At 44.9% G+C, this 20,478-nt stretch overlaps 1 protein-coding gene across 9 annotated transcripts in view; it reads left to right on the top strand.

Annotated features, from left to right (window-relative positions):
• FARS2 (phenylalanyl-tRNA synthetase 2, mitochondrial) overlaps positions 1-20,478 on the top strand; it is a 315,728-nt gene that overhangs the window by 51,003 nt on the left and 244,247 nt on the right. For all 9 annotated transcript variants that reach the window (XM_060403794.1, XM_027958611.3, XM_042237128.2 and 6 more), the window contains one exon: positions 11,285-11,901. In XM_060403794.1, the coding sequence (XP_060259777.1) occupies positions 11,308-11,901 (594 nt within the window). In that variant the 5' untranslated portion in view covers positions 11,285-11,307. The remainder of the gene's footprint in view (positions 1-11,284; positions 11,902-20,478) is intronic.

Raw genomic sequence — 20,478 nt, 5'->3', positions numbered from 1 at the left:
TCCATTGTGTATATGTACCACAGCTTTCTTGTCCATTCATCTGCTGATGGACATCTAGGTTGTTTCCATGTCCTGGCTATTATAAACAGTGCTGCGATGAACATTGGGGTACATGTGTCTCTTTCAGTTCTGGTTTCCTCGGTGTGTATGCCCAGCAGTGGGATTGCTGGGTCATAAGGCAGTTCTATTTGCAATTTTTTAAGGAATCTCCACACTGTTCTCCATAGTGGCTGTACTAGTTTGCATTCCCACCAACAGTGTAGGAGGGTTCCCTTTTCTCCCCACCCTCTGCAGCATTTATTGCTTGCAGATTTTTGGATCGCAGCCATTCTGACTGGTGTGAAGTGGTACCTCATTGTGGTTTTAATTTGCATTTCTCTAATAATGAGTGATGTTGAGCATCTTTTCATGTGTTTGTTAGCCATCTGTATGTCTTCTTTGGAGAAATGTCTATTTAGTTCTTTGGCCCATTTTTTGATTGGGTCGTTTATTTTTCTGGAATTGAGCTGCATAAGTTGCTTGTATATTTTTGAGATTAGTTGTTTGTCAGTTGCTTCATTTGCTATTATTTTCTCCCATTCAGAAGGCTGTCTTTTCACCTTGCTTATATTTTCCTTTGTTGTGCAGAAGCTTTTAATTTTAATTAGATCCCATTTGTTTATTTTTGCTTTTATTTCCAGAATTCTGGGAGGTGGATCATAGAGGATCCTGCTGTGATTTATGTCTGAGAGTGTTTTGCCTATGTTCTCCTCTAGGAGTTTTATAGTTTCTGGTCTTACATTTAGATCTTTAATCCATTGTGAGTTTATTTTTGTGTGCGGTGTTAGAAAGTGATCTAGTTTCATTCTTTTACAAGTGGTTGACCAGTTTTCCCAGCGCCACTTGTTAAAGAGATTGTCTTTACTCCATTGTATATTCTTGCCTCCTTTGTCAAAGATAAGGTGTCCATATGTGTGTGGATTTATCTCTGGGCTTTCTATTTTGTTCCATTGATCTATATTTCTGTCTTTGTGGCAGTACCATACTGTCTTGATGACTGTGGCTTTGTAGTAGAGCCTGAAGTCAGGCAAGTTGATTCCTCCAGTTCCATTCTTCTTTCTCAAGATTGCTTTGGCTATTTGAGGTTTTTTGTATTTCCATACAAATCTTGAAATTATTTGTTCTAGTTCTGTGAAAAATATCACTGGTAGCTTGATAGGGATTGCATTGAATTTGTAAATTGCTTTGGGTAGTAGACTCATTTTCACTATATTGATTCTTCTGATCCATGAACATGGTATATTTCTCCATCTGTTATATTTTTATTTACTTCTTAATGTACTTTATTTTATTTTTACATTTTCTTGGTCATGTTGTGTGGCATGTGGAGTCTTAGTTACCCGACCAAGGATCAAACCCGCACCCCTTGAATCAGAAGGTTGGAGTCTCAACCACTGGACCAGGGAAGTCCTGGGGATCATTTTTAAAGTTGGAGAGTTGAACCATAAAGAAAGCTGAGTGCCGAAGAACTGATGCTCTTGAACTGTGGTGCTAGACAAGACGCTTGAGAGTCCCCTGGACAGCAAGGAGATCAAACCAGTCGATCCTAAAGGAAATCAACCCTGAATATTCACTGGAAGAACTGATGCTGAAGCTCCAATACTGTGGCCACCTGATGTGAGCAACAGTGGGCTCTGGGTGTGACCTGGGCTCTGGCTCTCACCAGGACCCCTGTTTTCCTTGTGTTTGTACAGCCTCATTTTTCTTTTCTACAAAATACCAATCTCGAATTGTGCTGATGACTAGATGAGGGGATATCTGTGAAGTGCTCAGTGACTCAAGAAATACTCGTCATAATAATGCCATGATTGTTCTATTATTCATCTGTTCTTCCACCAGACCTTTTGCAAGAGGTGGTAGTAAACCAATGAACAACTTTTAGGCATTTTTCTCTTTGATCTGTTGTAAACGTGGAAAATCTGTAAGGCAAATTGCTATTTTGATATTTTAAAGATAGCAGAAAAGCTGTGGTTTTTCCAGTAGTCACGTATGGATGTGAGAGTTGGACCATAAAGAAGGCTGAGTGCTGAAGAATTGGTACTTTAGAATTGTGCTGGAGAAGACCCTTGAGAGTCCCTTGGACTTCAAGGAGATCAAACCAATCAATCCTAAAGGAGATCAACTCTGAATACTCATTGGAAGGATTGATGCTAAAGCTGAAGCTCCAATACTTTGGCCACTTGATGTGAAGAGCTGACTCATTGGAAAAGACCCTGATGCTGGGATAGATGGAGGGCAAGAAGAGAAGGGAGCGACAGAGGATGAGATGGCTGGATGACGGCACTGACTTGATACACGTGAGTTTGAGTAAGCTCCTGGAGTTGCTGATGGACAGGGGAGGCCTGGCGTGCTGCAGTCCATGGGGTCGCAAAGATCGGACATGACTTAGCACCTGAACAATAGCAAAGAAAGACCCAGGACTTCCGAGGTTGCAAAACTGCTAATTTATATGAGTATGTTCATCAGGGGCAGCATAAATTAAATAAATGTAATTTGTTAAGTAAAGGGGCACCTTGACCTCTCCACTGCAAGGTCAGTGTGGGGTTCCTTTCTGTTGCAGTGTGCCCATAGCGCCTCAGACACACTGGCGCAGATGAGCCCACGTGTTCTGTGTTCCAAACAGGTGATCGGGAAGCGGAAAGGAGAGGAATTCAGCTTTGTGCTTGAATTTTGTGTTTGAGACAGGCAGACAGTTAAATGCCTATAGCAGCACAGGAAAGCGGCTTGAACTTTAAGAATGTTCCTTCTCCTCCCTTCTCCTGCTTCGCCCTGGGATTTTCACATTTATATTAATTATCTTCACAGCTCGTATTAGGTTATACAATAGAATCTGAATTTCAAATAAATGTCAAAATCAGAAAATAGGCCTATTACCCTTCACAGGCAGCCAGGGAAGAAAATGCGCTTCTGTTCCTGAAGTGTGTTGTCCTGTGAAGCACAGACCTTATTTTTCAAATACCTTGTCACCAAAACAACCAGGAGACCTCATTAAAGAGTCTCCAGGGTGCTGGGGCTGTGGCGGGACGTGGCCACGTGGAAGAGTGAGCCGCGGCCCGGAGGCCGGGCCCGCCCCCTGCTGGCCTGGGATGACCTGGGAGCCTCTCCCCGCTGGACCCAGGCCTCTCGTCCAGGGAGGGAGCAGGTGCAGCGGCGCTTTTCCGTGTGTGTGTGTGTGTGTGTGTGTGTGTGTGTGTGTGTGTGGCGCTTTTCCGTGTGTGTGTGTGTGTGTGTGTGTGTGTGTGTGTGTGTGTGTTTCTTTGCATCATTGTGAAACAGAGCAGGACCCTACGGTCCTTTTCCCCCAGATCCTCAGGCTGCTTTTTGTCTCTGGACAAGCTTTAGCCAAAGAATAAGTTCCATCACAGACGTGAGACAGTGCAGAAGCAAAGGATAACAGTCAAAGGGGCCAAATTGAAATAGTTTAGTCACTGAGCAGTGTCAATGGGCTTGCGTTCCTCCTCCGGGCTGTAGATAACATTCTGAGCCACATCCGGGGATCTGTCCTACGGATACTGAAACCCCCACCAGCTGGAAGAAGTCAGCTGCATGACGACCAGCCTGTGGCTAAGACTTAAGCTGCCACAATCCTGAAAACCGGCCTCAGGGACACAAACTGGCCGTGTATTTTCCCGAGGAGCAGGGGTCCAGCATCCACTGATTCCGTGCACTCAGAGATGTTCTAGATCAGAACTGCTGTGAATAACGGGAATTGACTGTGTATTATTTTCATCGTTTTCAAGATTCAGGTATCTTGCAATTTGAACTAAATGCTTTCATGTACTAGCTAATCCTTAAAACTTACAAAACTTACAGAAAAATGCAGAACTATGTTCCAGGGGGTTCAGCAGAGAGCTCAGGATGATCAGGACTGGTTGGGGCTGCTCAGGGCTGACGGAAGCTGACATGTGGACTTCAGTCTCACTGTCCATCTTGATGCGGTATTTGGGCATGGTCTAGCAGGTGTGTGGATTAAGGAGTGCCGCTTGACTGCCGTCCTTGGGAATGACTTGCTGAGACACCTCAGTGCTGTGCTTTGGTTATTTTCACTAGGTCTTCTGTAGGGAGAGGACAGAGCAGTTGCGGTATCGCTGTGAGTTAACGGATGGTGTCTCTTCTCAGTGAAACAGCAATTCGGAAATGCCTAACATGGGTATTCTTAGTGGGGGTTACGCCTTTGACCTGGGAAGAGGTTCTTTTTAAAGGACAGAAACATCATCCTGTTCCTCCAGGAGCTTAAAATCCAAGAGAGGGGCCAGCGTCCTGATGGGTGGGCTCAGTGAGGGTTTCGTGGGCTTCTCAGGAAGAAAGAAGGGATGGGTCCATTCAGTGTGGGCAGAGTGTGAAGGATAAGACCTGGTGTCACCGAGGTGGAGCACCTCTGGGGTTACGGACCATGTCAACGGGAAGCTGTGTTTCAGTCTGAAAAAAAAACTCAAAAGGAACTTACCAGGACGGTGTCTGTTGCAAAAAGTGAGGTTGGCTGGCATTTATCCGGAGAGGACAAGCAATGGGAACGTCAGGGACGAGCAATGGGAACGTCAGGGACGAGCAATGGGAACGTCAGGGGCAGCCTGGGACCAGGCGAGTCCGGTCAGCCTGGCCCTGACCTGGTGCTCCTTTCGGTCAGGAGGCTGGTGCGGGCCGGCCCAGCGGCGTCTGTCTGTCCCAGTGCGGCCAGGAGGAGCCAGAGAAAGAGAGGCTGCAGAGAGGGGTGACGCTGAGCCACCGTCTGTAGGTCGACAAGTGTTTCAGGCTGTTAGTGTCTGCGTGATAACTGCGGAGCTATCGACTGTACTTCAGGAAAATATAAAAAAGGAGATACAGCCGGGGGAGAGGGAAGGTGGGATGATTTGAGAGGGTAGCAGCATTGAAACAGAACCGTTACCATGTGTAAAGTAGACAGCAGTGGGAATTTGCTGTGTGACCCAGGGAACCCTAGGTTGGTGCTCTGTGACAACCTAGAGGGGTAGGTTGGGGAGGGAGGTTCAGGAGGGAGGGGACATGTGTATGCCTTGGCTGGTTCATGTTGATGTATGGCAGAAACCAACACAAGATTGTAACAATTATCCTCCAATTAAAAATAAAATTAAAAAAAGAAGCAGACAAAAAAAAGTAATTACGGAGCTAAGAACTGGCAAAGACTCTTTCCTCCACTCTAGCCAAGACTCCAGGATTTTGTATGCAGCGACTTTATTTGGAGGATCTTAGATGGAATCAGTTTATTTAGAATATTTAGGAGAGAAGGATTTTTAACCTGGAGGCCATGTCTTCTGTGTAACAGTATTATTTCTAATTACCTAAAATAGTTTTTAATATGCAGTTCAGTGAGTTGATTTAAAACAAGTTTTAATTTTACTTGCCATAGCCGTTCGGCTTGCTAATTACTTCTGGGTGAGCACGTTAGTCTTTTTCATTAGCTAAGCATTTTTTTATTTTGAGACTGTTCTGTACTTGTAGGGTTATTACACTCTATTTGAACGCTGAATTTAGTGGATAATGAATTATGCTGTCATTCTCCAAATGGGTACCATGTGGAACTAGTGTAAATACCTTTCGTTCAAGACAAAAATAAATGATGACTAGCTGATTGACCCAAGTTGAGATTAACTAGCAGTTTTGATGTTTCATTTGACTTTGGTAAGATGGTGAAGAGCATTAAGGGTGAATGTGGTATATTTGTTTTACAGTGTGTTATTTTTTATATGCGTTGAGAAGAATTTTTTTCCCCTGGCGTACTTAAGCAAGTATTCATACTGATGGGGACTAGTAACATGAACTTAATTTTAACTGATATTTTTCTGAAGTGAAAATTTGTGAAAGAGTGGTTGGGGGTTCAACTGCCATTCCAAACATGGTTACATCTTTAGATACTTACTAACCAGGCTTTAAATTAATTTTGCAAGGTCTTTTGTGTGTAGTCCTTCCCGCGTGTATTCGTTTAATGACAGATTTTCACCTTTTGACTTATGACAGCAAAACTGATTTCTCTTGGAACTGAGTCCAGTGATGTCTGTGTGTGTGTTTTTAAAAAAACCCTTTACAAAGTTGTGTTTTTCCATTTGTCTGTGTCCATCACAAAATACTTTTCTCTTGAGGACTCCTCTATTCTTGAATAATTAAGTTTCCAGCATGGCAGAACACTTTCTAATCTCTCATTCTTGAAGACACGGCATTTATGAGCAAAGAATGGTATTGCTAGTCATTTCTCCACTGAATTACAGTGATGCAAAGACATCTCTTCTGAATGGGAACGTGGCCTTGTGTATTCAGATAACCATTGTGTTTAGAATTGCCTTCGTTGCTCTTTTCTCCCCGCTTAGACTTAAGTTTAATAAAAGACATTATCTACACACAAGGTGCCAATCACATACGAAGGCCATGGTGTCAGGGGGTGTGGGGGGCTCTGATCTGTGTGCCCGGGCGCTGCCTCTCCTCGGGCCTGCCCTCTGAGTGAGCTGCCAAGCTCTTGCGTAATTGTCTTGACAAGTGCGCACTGCTTCATGGAGCAGCTGGGCCTCTGCCAGCCCGCGGAAGCCAGGTGCCCCAGGCAGCAGAGCCAGTGCCACTTTCTTGCTGGGGGCTTTAAGCCATACCTTAACTATGTTGCTGAGACCAGTGGTGGATAGATAGTTATTTGAGGCAAGGACTGCGTTCATTTGTTCTGGTGAGGTAAGAGCATTTGCGAATGGTAAAGGGCGGCTGGTGTTTCCAAGCTGCAGATGCGCCTGTGTGCCGGAGCCTTCTCTTTCTGCCTTGGGGGCTTCCCTTGTGCCACTTACATGCTCCAGAATCCGTTGGAAAAACACACTTTGATGGTGCATCTTGAGAGGAGAGAGTTTGTGTGCTTCATGCTGTCGGGCATTAAAAGGCCTGAAGTAGAAAGGCAAGGTTGTTGCGCAGTGCCCACGGCCACATCTAGGAATTGGGCACACCAGATGTGGGGAAATAGTCGTTGTGTCCAAAGAGACAGAGCTCAAGGAAGGAGTCCGGGCGCTCCTGGCGCCACTGTGTGTTCAGACGTTCTTGTGGGTGATCCGTGTTACTGCAAGAGAGTGGCACCGAAATGCGGTGTCCGCCTGACCCTATATTGGTTATTTGCTAGAGAGAGACATGTCCATGTCCGCAGATAGTTACCTACCAGTAGGTTCATTTGGCATTAAAAGTGTGACTCTTTATATTTCTGCTGGCTTCAACCAAGCCAGCAGGAGAAAAGTTTTCCTGCTGACCAGTGAATTCCAGAATCTGTACAAACAGTATCTTCTCGTCTTTCTGCACATCTAGGCTGGACTCTCCATGATTTTATTCTTCATGTGTTGCATAAAACCCCTCCCCAAATAGCCCCCCATTACTCTCCAGGGTGGCCCTCTCCTGATAATGTGTGGCCTTGTGCCTAGGAACAGACTTCATTTGCTTGTGCCCTTTCCCTTCTGGTCTTCCTCTCCCAGGGATGGAACTCTGCCTGGGTCCTGGTGACCCTTTGGTAAGATCTTCACTCTATTTGAAAAGTTTCAGCTGTGTTCTTGGCTTCTTTAACTCCTTCAGTTTGGGTCATATGAACATTCTGTAACCCAATCTTGTTTGTTTCTCTAAAATGTATAAATGTCTTGATACAGATCTTCCTGAATTCAGAACTAGCTTCTACTAACATTGTAGTAGTTGTTGTTCAGTCGCTCACTCGTGTCCGACTCTTTGTAGCCCCATGGACTGTAGCCCACCAGGCTTCCCTGTCCTTCATTATCTTCTGGAGTTTGCTCAAACTCACGTCCATTGAGTCAATGATGCCATCCAACCATCTCATCCTCTGTCGCCCCCTTCTCCTCCTGCCTTCAATCTTTCCCAGCATCAGGGTCTTTTCCAATGAATTGGTTATTTGCATCAGGTGGCCAAAGTATTGGAGCTTCAGCTTTAGCATTAGTCCTTCCAGCAAATATTCAGGGTTGATTTCCTTTAGGATTGACTGGTTTGATCTCCGTGCAGTCCAAGGGACTCTTGAGTCTTCTCCAGCACCACAATTCTAAAGCATCAGTTATACTAACATAACATGATGTGTTTTATTTCTCTACACTGTTTTATTCCAGTTCCCTTCTGAGTAACATCAACTATGAGATAAGAGAGGTGAAAACACTTTCATTGAACCCATTTACTGTTTTGCCATGTAATTAAAACTTCAGTAAGCCTGTTAATCTGTCAATATTAATATATCATAATTAAAGAAAATGCTATTTCTAGAAGTACCCAAAGGTCATTCCCTAACACACAGGTGCCTGAAAAAGTAAAACATGTTATTTGTCTTGAGAAGGAAGGCAAGGGGAGGCTAGAAAGGTGGCTGGGTCCCTCCAAAGACATATGTGAATTTTCTGCTCAGCCATGAGAGTTTTTAAAGGGAAAAACTGAAGAAATCATCTCAGCTAATCACTGAGATGGGGGGGTGGGGTGGGTTAGGCCAGGGTGCCAGCTGGTGGACTTCTTGTGATTTTTTCTTTGGATGTTAGCTTGTTCTTCTAGTTTGTTCGAGAGATTTCTGCAGGGGATGCTAGGGAAGCAATCTGGTCACCTTTTAATGGCTTAGTCTTCATTTCTCTTCCTCTGATCTATGGAAAGAACCAACAGGCTCTTCGCATCAGGTGGCCAAAGTATTGGAGCTTCAGCTTCAGCATCAGTCCTTCCAGTGAATATTCAGGGTTGGTTTCTCTGGACCACACGATGCCTTGCCAGCAGGTTAGGCAAGGCGTGGTGTGGTCCGGGGATCCGAAAGGTGTGCCTGGGCTGGAGAGGAACAGAACAGGGGGATGTCTGGTTAGGGTTAGTGACATGACAAGCAGGGCCCCTCTTGAGAGCGCCTTCCTGCCAAAAGTTGCTCACAGCCTTACTTTTCAGCTTCTTGTGGAAAGTGGTATTTTGGGCATTTGCCTACTCAACATTGTGACATCTGTCAAGGAGCCTGGTGACCGTGGGGTTTTCTGTCCCCCAAGGAATGAGTATGCAGTCACTACCGAGTAAAGGAAACCGATTACACAGTAGAATTAACACTCTTCACGTTTCTGAAACCCGAAAGAGCTCAGCCTTGAAACCGCTCTTTCTGCAGCTGCTAATGCTGGAAACGAGGCTGGTAAATCAACACCACGCAATGCCTGTCACCGACTCCGGACCATAGTGAGGTTTGACCATGAACCTGGAGACGAGTCATGGAAGGGTTTCATGTCACCAAAGGAGAGGTTATGCCACATGGCTCTTCTTCTGCCAGAAGCAGATTCACCAGCGCAGTCAATAAGTTGGATGAATGTGGAATTTGACAGTGTGGCTCTGTCAGCCGTATTTAACTTCAGCACGGGCCGGGTCGCGCCAGCCGCAGACACACGCGTGGAAGTCATGTGGACAAAATCCAGAATTCATCCTGTGTTCTCTGTCTCAGTGGGTGACTGTTTTTTTTAAACAGTCTGGGTTCTTTTTTTAACCTTTAATGGGCCATTTTAAGCTTTAATTTAACTTATATTGTGTCTTATACTGGCAATGAATTAAGTACATTATGAACACGATCTTTTCCTAGGAGATAGGTACTGTTTTCTGTGAGAAGCCTGAGGGCCCAAAGCAGTCAAAGGCTGTGTGCAGTGATAACACCTTCCCCAGAAGGCTCCTGAGCTTGGTGGCAGCACGCGCCTTTGGAGGGAAGAGGCTTTCTTGTGTCTCCCAAGGGCGCTGAGCCGGGCCGCTGACAACCCACCAGCGTGACTGAGATGCATAAGGCGGCTCAGTCATGTGTAAAATTTATATCCGTGGCGGTGACAAGCCTGAGCACTGTGGAGGGGAGACAGATTTCCACTGAAGCTCAGCCAGAAACGCTTCCCGCCACAACTCTGACAAAATAGTGCCATAAATGAACAGAGCCAGAGAGTTTCTGGGCTCCGTGAAAACCTCCTGTGTGACGGCTGCCTCACACACCAGCTCTACGCCCAGGCGCCTAATAAGCCACCGCACAGGTGCACGGGCGTTTAATTCGGAGCTGGGTATCATCAGCCCCGTCATCCAAGTGGGCTGTGATGTGGGGTGCACCCCCGGGGTGCCCTGGATGGTCACTGGGAGCAATGCTGTTCCCTTCTAATGCGTTATTATCATGAAGTTAAGTGCTCTCTTGGTAGTATGTAGAGCCTAGAAGTCAAATAACCCACCTACCTGTGGGCTTGCTAGTAACTCAGTGGTAACAATGCCAAGTTTTAGAAGATGGTTTTGGCTGCTTTAAGTTCACAGCAGTTGTTTTTACCACCCTAGGGGGTTGACATCTAAAGCTTGTCATGCCTGAGATCCCCGAGTCCGTTTAAACCTGCTCATGGGCCAGCGAGAGCGTCCAGAAGTCTCCGGCGTTGTCTTGATGCTCCTAGCGCCTTGGGGTTTGGGCCCCTCCACCGGCTCTCTGTCACCTCATTTTTGATGCGCACAGCCTGTGCGAGGTGACTGCCGTGTGACTTTAGCTGTGAAGTCTGGTCCTCTTGTTAAATCCTGGGCATTAGGAAAAAGATCAGGCCACTCTCTGTGTCCCGACTGCTCCGTGTCTCTCCCCGGGTGAGGACGCCCTGCTCCTGGTTTCCCGTGGGTGTGCAGTGGAAACCTGCTCTTTTACCAAACGGACGTATCATTGATGGGATCCTGCGATGGTATTTAATGGAAGTGACATGACCAGATGTGAGGGTAGAAGAGATTCGCATCTATAAAAATAGTTCCAGCTGTCCGCTGGTGTGGTCTATCACTCTATGTAATATTTCCTTAAGCTTTTCACTTCTATTTTTAGAAAAATTACATAAAAATAACCGTTACCTAAATTGGTGTATTTTATTTGAAACATCCAAAAAAAAAAGTGTTCATGTCATCTTACAATATAGTGAACTATTCTGGAAGTCACCTTTTGGCAGAAGTGAGCAGAACTTGGTGATTATGAGGATGGAGTGGGGGTATGGCAGTTCAAACCTCCCTCCATCCTTCAGGGCCTGTTGGATGCATTTAAGGGCCTCCTTTCAGGAATGAGACCCCGAATGGAGTCAGAATAAAAGGAGGTCATCACATCCATAGGTTTGTTTCCATGTGAGGGATCCAGGACATGACATGACATGAATAAAGGACATTTTCTTCAATTTCATTGTCTTGAGTGTCCAGGTGATGCTCGTGATTCTCTTGATGTGGGGGAGGGGGTGTGCTGGTGGGAGATGGACTCTCCCCGGCTGAGAGGTGACTGCCGTGTGTGTCCTCTTTCCAGAACCTGTGAAGGAAGCTGCTGTCATGGTCTGCTGGGCTCTCAGGAGAGTCGGCCAGGTGCGTGCCCGCTTGGCCCGGAGAGACAGCGGAGTCTGCCGGGGCCACGAGCATCAGCCCTTGGGCCCGAGGCCCGCCCCGGGAGCATGGGGCAGCACGGTGGAGCTGCTGGGCAAGTCCTACCCCCAGGACGACTACAGCAACCTGACCCGCAAGGTCCTGTCCAAGGTCGGCCGGAACCTGCACAACCAGCCGCTGCACCCGCTCTGGCTGCTCAAGGAGCGGGTGAAGCAGCACTTCTACGCGCGGTACACGGGCCGCGCTGGGACCCCGCTCTTCTCCGTGTACGACGACCTCTCCCCGGTGGTCACCACGTGGCAGAACTTCGACAGCCTGCTCATCCCGGCCGACCACCCCAGCCGGAAGAAGGGCGACAACTACTACCTGAACGCCACGCACATGCTGCGCGCGCACACGTCGGCGCACCAGTGGGACCTGCTGCGCGCGGGGCTGGACGCCTTCCTGGTGGTGGGCGACGTGTACCGGCGCGACCAGATCGACGCGCAGCACTACCCCGTGTTCCACCAGCTGGAGGCCGTGCGCCTCTTCTCCCGCCACCAGGTGAGCCGGCCCCGCCATGCCGCGCGGCCCGGGGGCTTCCTTGGCGTCCGTGAGCTTCCTTGGCGTCCGTGAGCCATGCGGCTTTCACGGTGTCCTTGGTGCAGGCGGGGCTCTGCACATCCTGGCCAGCGTGCTGTGTTGGTAACGCAGGAACTGGCAGGACTTGACTGCCTCTTGTCTGACTTTTGCCTTCCGGTCCCCGCGTGCCTGCCTCTGCGTTTCTCCTGATGAGTGAGTAGTCAGCGCAGAGGGCTGGAGAGGCAGGGCTGAGACCTGTGGTTGGGTTGCTCCAGGTCCCAGTAAGCAGAGGTTACCCGGACATGGTGTTGGACACCAGTGGATTTCTTAGGTAGCCCAGGGGCACTGGCGCTCTGGTGGCTGAGACTGTAAGGTGCCTTCTTGCCCCCAGGCTCTTTCCTCAGCGACGCCTGCTGTACACTTGTGGCTGCTGGACGTGTTTTTCTCTGTGAGAGGGCTTCGCTGTTCTATTCCCAAAGTTTGTGTTTGGGTTCAGAGAGCTTTTTTAATCAGGAAATCTGGTATTCTGGTCATTCTCAAAAGCACCCACCTTCTCGCATCTGGTAGCTGACATCCTAACGTGCGAATCTTTTTTTTTTTTTTTGCAATTTGCGAAAATTTCTGAAAGCTTGAGTCTGTTTCCTAAGAGTGCAATGTCACTTGTCTTGCATTAATGTATTTTTAAACCATCTCTGTTTTTATCTAAGAAACAAATGGAATTAATGAGGCGCAGGAAATATCTTGCGTTACTCCCTTAGTTCTTCTTACAAACATGTTCACTGAAACAGGAGGAATAATTGTCAACAAAACTCCCTCCTGCAAGCATCAGGTCAGTGGGTTGTTGGAGTGAGCAGGAACGGTGTTGGCTCCTTGGGTTGTTGGATATGAGCAGGAATGGTGACAGCTCCTTAGGCTGATAAGTAATCATCGCTTGTTGTGTTAAATGAGTCACATTGTAGGAGACCACTGCCTCAGGGTGCTCAACTCTTCCTGGGAATCTGTGAAAGTGCAGAAATAGGTATGAGCTTTGCACAGAAGTCCGCCTATGCTTGATCCCAGAACTGCTGAGATGAGCACTTTTCTATTTGGGAAAGCTGACTATTTTCTACATTAACTCTTATAAGGATGCAGATTTGTTAGGAAACACAAAGGTCAAAATCCGAGGAATATGACCGAGTGATGGAATGCCACCTGCAGTTAACGGGCCAGCAGAGGTGTGACGTCAGGGAGCAGGTGTCCAGGTCATGGCAGCGGCAGGCGCTCAGCCCAGTTTATCACGTTACAAAAATGAGAAAGGACAGTGCCCACTGGTTGGTGAGCCTGTGAGCCGTGGAAATGGCAGTGGAGGCTGTGAGACGCACGCTGGTGTTTTAATGGAGGAAGAACCCAGGGTCCCTGAGAAGGAGGGAAACGGGTAGATAGGGAATTAACCTCTTCTTGTTTCACACTTCTGTGGGGTCCAGGCCAGGTTAGCGGGAGGTGGGCACGGCTTTTCTTCGGATGATGTGACTGTGTGTTCTGCCTTGTAGTCAGAAAGACTGCACACACACACAAACACGTATGTATCAATACAGTAAGGTAGTTCCACGGGCCTTGTTTCATTTGCTCCTCATCATAAAACCCTGTGAGGCAGATTACTTCCACTGCAGCCACGGGCAGTCTGAAGCCCCAGCAGGTTTAGTGACTTGCCCAGGGTCGCCCCGCCAGCTGGTGGCATCACCTGAGCATCACCCGTTCTGCCCTGTTGCTTTTCATGGAGGAGTTACTTACGACCCAGCCAGGGCTTTAGTTCCAGGAACAGTGTCACAGAGAGAGGACTGGTGTTTTGTAGATTCCTGGCCTCAGCTGGTACCAAGTCTGATCTAACCTTAACAATCAAAAATAGTTTTTTTCCTTCTTTACTTTATTAGTCTTTGATTAGTGTTTTTTTTTTTTTAAATCCCAATTGTTGTAATCATGCACATACGTAATTTAAAAAACTGTATGGTCATTCTTTAAAAAGTTTTCCTGTTATTTCATAATCTTGGTAATCATTATTTTATTCACTGCGTGGTGTATTTCAGGAAGAAGAGAGGTGAGTCATCAGATGCGGGGTAAAGGAAATAAGAATAAGCATAGAAATGGATATACGTTATTTAACTATTAGTTGTGAACAAAACCCTTTTGTGTTCCAGAAAAGGTAAAATGTGTCAGTATTCACAAATTTAAATGTGTTAAATGTACTGATTTAAAGACATCCATTATCAGATCAGACATTTTTCAATCAGAGAATCCTGAAACAGAATCACCAGAGGCTAAAAGTAAAGGGCAAGAAAAAGGTATATGGAGCAAACACTTTAAAACAAAGCTGGTGACACAATTATTAATATTAGATAGAATATGTGGAAAAAATTGTAAGTATGAATAAAGAGGGATAATACATGGACCAAGATGCTTTATGACTTAGGAATTTTAATGTGCCCGACATCATAGCCATAACATAGAAACCAAAGCTGAAGAAATCAAAGTTTGAAAAGTTCATTATGATAGTAGATTTTAAATGACTTCAATCAAAGATTGATGAATTAAGCAGATGAAATGAGTCAAGATATAGCAAATCTGAAAAATATGATCAGCATGCTTGATTTGATTGTTTTTAAAATTCTGTAACTATGTATGTGTGTTTTTCTTCAGACAGACAGACAGACACACACACACACACACATACACACATAAATTCTATACCCAAATGTTAGAGGTATATAGTCACATGGGAAAACTTAAAATAAGTTGTCCATGTACTAGTTGACAGTTGAAGTTGTAAATAAATGTCAGAGACCCAATAACATTATCAGAACCATGCCTGGCTGCCATGTAGTTGATGTGGAAAGCAGTAAGAAAAGAATAATAAAGCTTTCCCTGTCCCTAGCTATCTGCAGATTCACAGCTATAGATTCATGGGTTAAAGAGAAATGTTAGAGTTATCACAAGTTACTTATCACTAACTAGCAATGGAAACGCTGACTTCAAACCGCTCAGGTGTGGCGAAGATAGTCACTCTATGATTCTGGTGGTAGCCCTGGCCACCGTGACCACTAACATCACCGAAGGAGGAGCAGCCGGACATACCTGTCTCCTGTCGAGAGAATACAAGGCCACCTGTAAAAAGTCCTGTCAAAAAAACCTGGACCTACATCAGCTCAACTTGCTGGCTCTAACAGGCACGTTTATAGAGATACAGAGGACAGAGAAACAGATTAAACGATAACATGTGGATGCAATGAACAAAACCCAGCCTGGGGAAATTCTGTAGCGATGCTACTCAAGCTGAGATCTGCCTAATGAAGTCAGTAAGTACAAGAATCAGAGTGGTGAGAAATGATGAGGCGGTCATATTCAAGGCTGTGGTCCGAGGACGTCTGTGGCTCTGCACGCAGTCTGCCAGGCCTCCCTCTCGGTGAGCTCTGTGCGTTCAGTCTGGGGGGTGGTTTTGCACAGCACCTGTGTATCAGATCCAGACCGATTAGAAACCTAACACTGTCTCTGCCACAGACAGTTTGAGAAGCACTGCCCTTCAGGATAAATGATTCCCTTTCTTCAAATAAAAGCAAGGAGAAAACAATAGCTGGTGCCAAACAAAAAAACAGATCTCAATCAATCACAACGTGCAGGTCCTATCAAGGGAAAGCATCTTTCAAGAGAAAAAAAGATGTGAGGCTGTTGGAAACTTGAACGCTAACTGAACATTTGAGTTTCAGGCGTTCTTTAGCTTTTGAGGTCTGACAGTAATATTATATTTTTATACAGTCATTCTCTCTCAGAGATATATATTAAAATACTGTGAACCAAATGATGGATTTTCTTTAAAATAATGGGGGACAGGCATTTGGGGATGAATGTAAGAAGATGGGTCATGAATTGTCAATGACTGAAGCCAGGTGTTGGGTACATGATGAATCATTATCCTCTCAATTTTTGGGTATGTTTGAAATTTTCCTAATAAAAGTTTAAAGAAAAAGACTGAAGGAAAACACTTCAGGGATCAGTCAGGGATCAGTCAGTCTGTCAATCAAAAACATTTTTTTTTCTGAACATGAACTGGGATCCAGTGCTGTGAGAAGGTGTCAGTGAGAGAGAGACGGTATCAGATGGTCACGAGAAAGTTCCTGGTTTCATGGGAAAGATAGCAATTAAGATTAAAAAGTAGCAGGAGGCCAGAAATACCACTCTCTGGGGCATGAGCATAGATTAAATTCAGTAGGAAACTGAAGTAGGCTAAAGCTAGGATGAATAGCCTTGCTTCCATCATTCTCAGATGGTCTTACTGTGGTGCTGTTTTTCAGTTGTGTTCAACTCTTTGTGACCCCATGGACACAGCCTGCCAGGTTCCCCTGTCCTTCTGGCGTTTGCTTCAATTCATGTCCATTGAGTCAGTGATGCTATCCAACCATCTCATCCTCTGTCACCTCCTTCTCTTTTTGCTTTCAATCTTTCCCAGCATCAGGGTCTTTTCCAGTGAGTCGGCTCTTCACATCAGGTGCCCAAAATACTGGAACTTCATCTTCACATCAGTTCTTCCAATGCATATTCAGAGTCCATTTCCTTTAGGATGGACTGGTTGGATCTCCTTGCAGTCCAAGGTCTCTCAAGAGTCTTCTCCAACACCATAGTTCAAAAGCATCAATTCTTTGGTGCTCAGCCTTCTTTATGGTCCAACTCTCACATCCATACGTGCCTACTGGAAAAACCATAGCCTTGACTAGACGGACTTTTGTCGGCAAAGTAATGTCTCTACTGTTACATATGCTGTCTAGGTTTGCCATAGCTTTTCTTCCAAGTGGCAAGCATCTTTTAATTTCACGACTGCAGTCACGTCCACAGTAATTTTGGAGCCCAAGAGAATAAAATTCGTCACTGTTTCCCCATCTGTTTGCCATGAGATGATGAGACCAGATGCCATGATCTTCGTTTTTTGAATGCTGAGTTTTAAGTCATCTTTTCCCTCTCCTCTTTCACCCTCGTGAAGAGCCTCTTTAGTTCCTCTTCACTGTCTGTCCTTAGAGTGGTATCCTCTTCATATCTGAGGTTGTTGATATTTCTTTTGGCAATCTTGATTCCAGCTTGTGCTTCATCCAGCCTGGCATTTTGCACAATGTACTCTGCATATAAGTTAAATAAGCAGGGTGACAGTATACAGCCTTGACATACTCCTTTCCCAATTTAGAACCAGTCCATTGTTTCATGTGTGGTTCGAACTGTTGCTTCTTGACCTACGTATAGGTTTCTCAGGAGGCAGGTAAGGTGATCTGGTATTCTTATCTCTTGAAGAGTTATCCACAATTTGTTGTTACACACACAGTTAAAGGCTTCAGCATAGTCAATGAAACAAAAGTAGATGTTTTCTGGAATTCCCTTGCTTTCTCTATGATCCAATGAATGTTGACAATTTGATCTCTAGTTCTTCTGCCTTTTCTAAACTCAGCTTGTATATCTGGAAGTTCTCAGTTTATGTACTGCTGAAGCCTAGCTCGAAGAAATTTGAGCCTAACCTTGCTAGCAGGTGAAATAAGTGCAATTGTCCAGTAGTTTGAACATTCTTTGGCCTTGCCCTTCTTTGGGATTGGAATGAAAAGTGATCTTTTCCAGTTTTGTGGCTACTGCTGAGTTTCTCAAATTTGCTGATATATTGAGTGCAGCACTTTGACAGCATCATCTTTCAGGATTTTGAATAGCTCAGTGGGAATTCTATCACTTCCACTATCAAAAACAAGACCTGGAGCTGACTGTGGCTCAGATCATGAGCTCCTTATTGCAAAATTCAGGCTTAAATTGAAGAAAGTAGGGAAAAACCACTAGGCCATTCAGGTATGACCTAAATCAAATCCCTTATGATTTATATAGTGGAGGTGACAAATAGATTTAAGGGATTCGATCTGATAGACAGAGTGCCTGAAGAACTATGGAGGGAGGTCTGTAACGTTGTGCAGGAGGCAGTGACCAAAACCATCCTCAAGAAAACAAGATACATGAAAGCAAAGTGGTTGTCTGAGGAGGCCTTGCAAATAGCTGAGGAAAGAAGAGAAGCAAAAGGCAAGGGAGAAAGGGAAAAATATGCCTGAGTGCGGAGTTCCAGAGAATAACAGGGAGAGATAAGCAGGTCTTTTTAAATGAACAATGCAAGAAAATAGAGGAAAACAATAAATGGGAAAGACTGGAGATCTCTTCAAGGAAACTGGAGATATCAAGAGAACATTTCATGCAAGGATGGGCCATGATAAAGGACAGAAACAGTAAGGACCTCACAGAAGCAGAAAAGATTAAGAAGAGGTGGTGAGAATACACCGAAGAACCATACAAAAACATGTCTTAATGACCTGGATAATCATAGTGGTGTGGTCACTCGCCTGGGGCCAGAAATCCTGGAGTGTGAAGTCAAGCGGGCCTTAGGAAGCATCGCTACAAACAGAGCTGGCGGAGGTGATCTTATTGTGAGGTTTTATAAAATGCGGAAGTCTTGTAGTCTTTCTCAAAAAATAGAAAAAGATGAACATATCAAGGTCATTTCATATTAGACTTGTTAATAACAAATCAGGTATAAAAGACAATATTAGAGGTTTCATCTTAGGAACATAGATTATTCTCATTTTTGATGAACAGGTAAAAAATTATTAAATGAAATGTTTGCAGATTGAGTTCAGTGGCATAGTGCATCTTTCCACATGATCACTGTGTGTGTGCCACCTTACACCATCCTAACTGATGTGAGTTAACGTGGTATAATTATTAAGGAAAAGCATGTGGCCTCGTTAATAGATGTAGGGAAGCAAGTTGATGGCATTTAATGTTCTAGGACGTTAAAAAAGCATTTGACGGCATTAACATCTTATGATTAAAACTTTTAGCAAGCTAGGAACAGAAGGGAACTTTCGTAACATGATAAATGGTATTTGTCAAGGACTTACAGCATACATCGTAATTAGTGGTGAATCATTATAAACACTTCTATCAAATTAGCAACAGTTCAGGGTTATTTGCCATCAGTGTGTAGGAGGCACTGTTGCGATCACTGTTCATCATTGTGTGGGAGGTCCTCGCTTATGCAGTAAACCAGAAAGAAAAAAGCAAGTCTAAGCTTTGGGAAACAGGAGCTGAAGCTGCTTTATTTGTAAATGGCACGATGGGCTACCCAGGAAGGTGACTAGAATGTTCAGATCCATCATTAGCACTGATTAGACCATTCAGCAAAGCTGTAGGCACAAAGACAATACGTACAAGAACCTGTTTCTCATCTGTAGGTTATAACCCGTTAGAAAATATAATGAAATACAGATTTCATTCATAACATCACCTACAGCGTTGAAGCATCTGGATATCATTGTTGCAGATGTTCAAGGTACTTGTAGATATAACATTATCAGATATAATTGAAAGACATAAAGGAAGAGACAGAGGACCAATATACCGTGTTCGTAGATTTATGAAGATGGTAGCTCTCCCAAACTTGATCTATAAGTTCACCATAAATCTAATAAAAGCATATTTTGGAGAAGCTGAAGAACCGTTTTTCCTATTTGTAGGAAGAGCAAGTTTACAAATAGCCAGGAGAAACGTAAGTGCACCAGTCTAAGGGGCAGTGCCTTGCCAAGCACCCAGGCTCACCGCACTCTGGTCGTTGGGGTGGTTTCGTGTTGGCACAAGTGTGGTCACATAGAGAACTCTCAAAGACCTCTCCTCCTCTTTGGGAATTTGTTTTCACTATAGAATGGAACCGACTTTAAAAAAGTAGGGAGATGGTGAATTCCACAGGAGTCGCTCTTAGTTGCCCAGAGAGGAAAAAAACGCCCGCCTTCCACCTCTCAGCACACACAGAATTCAACTCTAAATGGCTTCACAATCCATCGCAAAGAGAAAGTCTTCCAGACTTAAGAGGAAAACGCAAGATATGACTCTGGGGGAAGAGTACAGCCTCTTGAACTGAGAATTCCTAAAAGAGAGGAATCTTTAATGGAAACAATGTCTTAAGTTGACTCTTAAGGTAAAACTTATGTCTAATAAAAGAATTCTTAAAGGAAGTTAAAAGACAAGCAGTGGGCTGGGTGGAGGATCTGCTCCACATGTAACTAACAGAGGATTTGTGTTGATCAGATGTAAAGGCCTCAGTGTGGCACAATCCAGTAGGGGAAATCTGACATACCGAGAGTTGGCCGGCATGTGAGGCAGTGAGAAGGCTCTGAGGGCTTTCGAAACCCACGCCTGGAGTCCAGCTCCCAAGCCTATAGTTTAGACGCATCGTGAGTGCTTATATCAGCAGGTTGATGAGAATGTTCACAGCACTAGGGATCTGGTCTGGCATTCCTATGTCTGTGAGAATGAGTAAGTCACAACCAAATACATCAAGATGAATGACGATAGAAAGTGGCATTAGGCAAAGAGAGTTATCAAAGCTTAGATATTCTGATTGCATTTGTGTAACCCTTAAGTCATGGGCAGAACTAACCTGATATGTTGTTTAGGGGTTCGTGCACATGTGGAAAAGTTCTGGAAAGCAAAGAAATAATTTAAACATCAAGTTTGTTGTTA

The sequence above is a fragment of the Ovis aries genome, chromosome 20 (genome assembly GCF_016772045.2).
Source record: "Ovis aries strain OAR_USU_Benz2616 breed Rambouillet chromosome 20, ARS-UI_Ramb_v3.0, whole genome shotgun sequence".
In the NCBI taxonomy this organism is placed as follows: Eukaryota; Metazoa; Chordata; class Mammalia; order Artiodactyla; family Bovidae; genus Ovis; species Ovis aries.
Note: the sequence above shows the minus strand (reverse complement) of the source record. Positions and strands in the feature narration are given on the sequence as shown.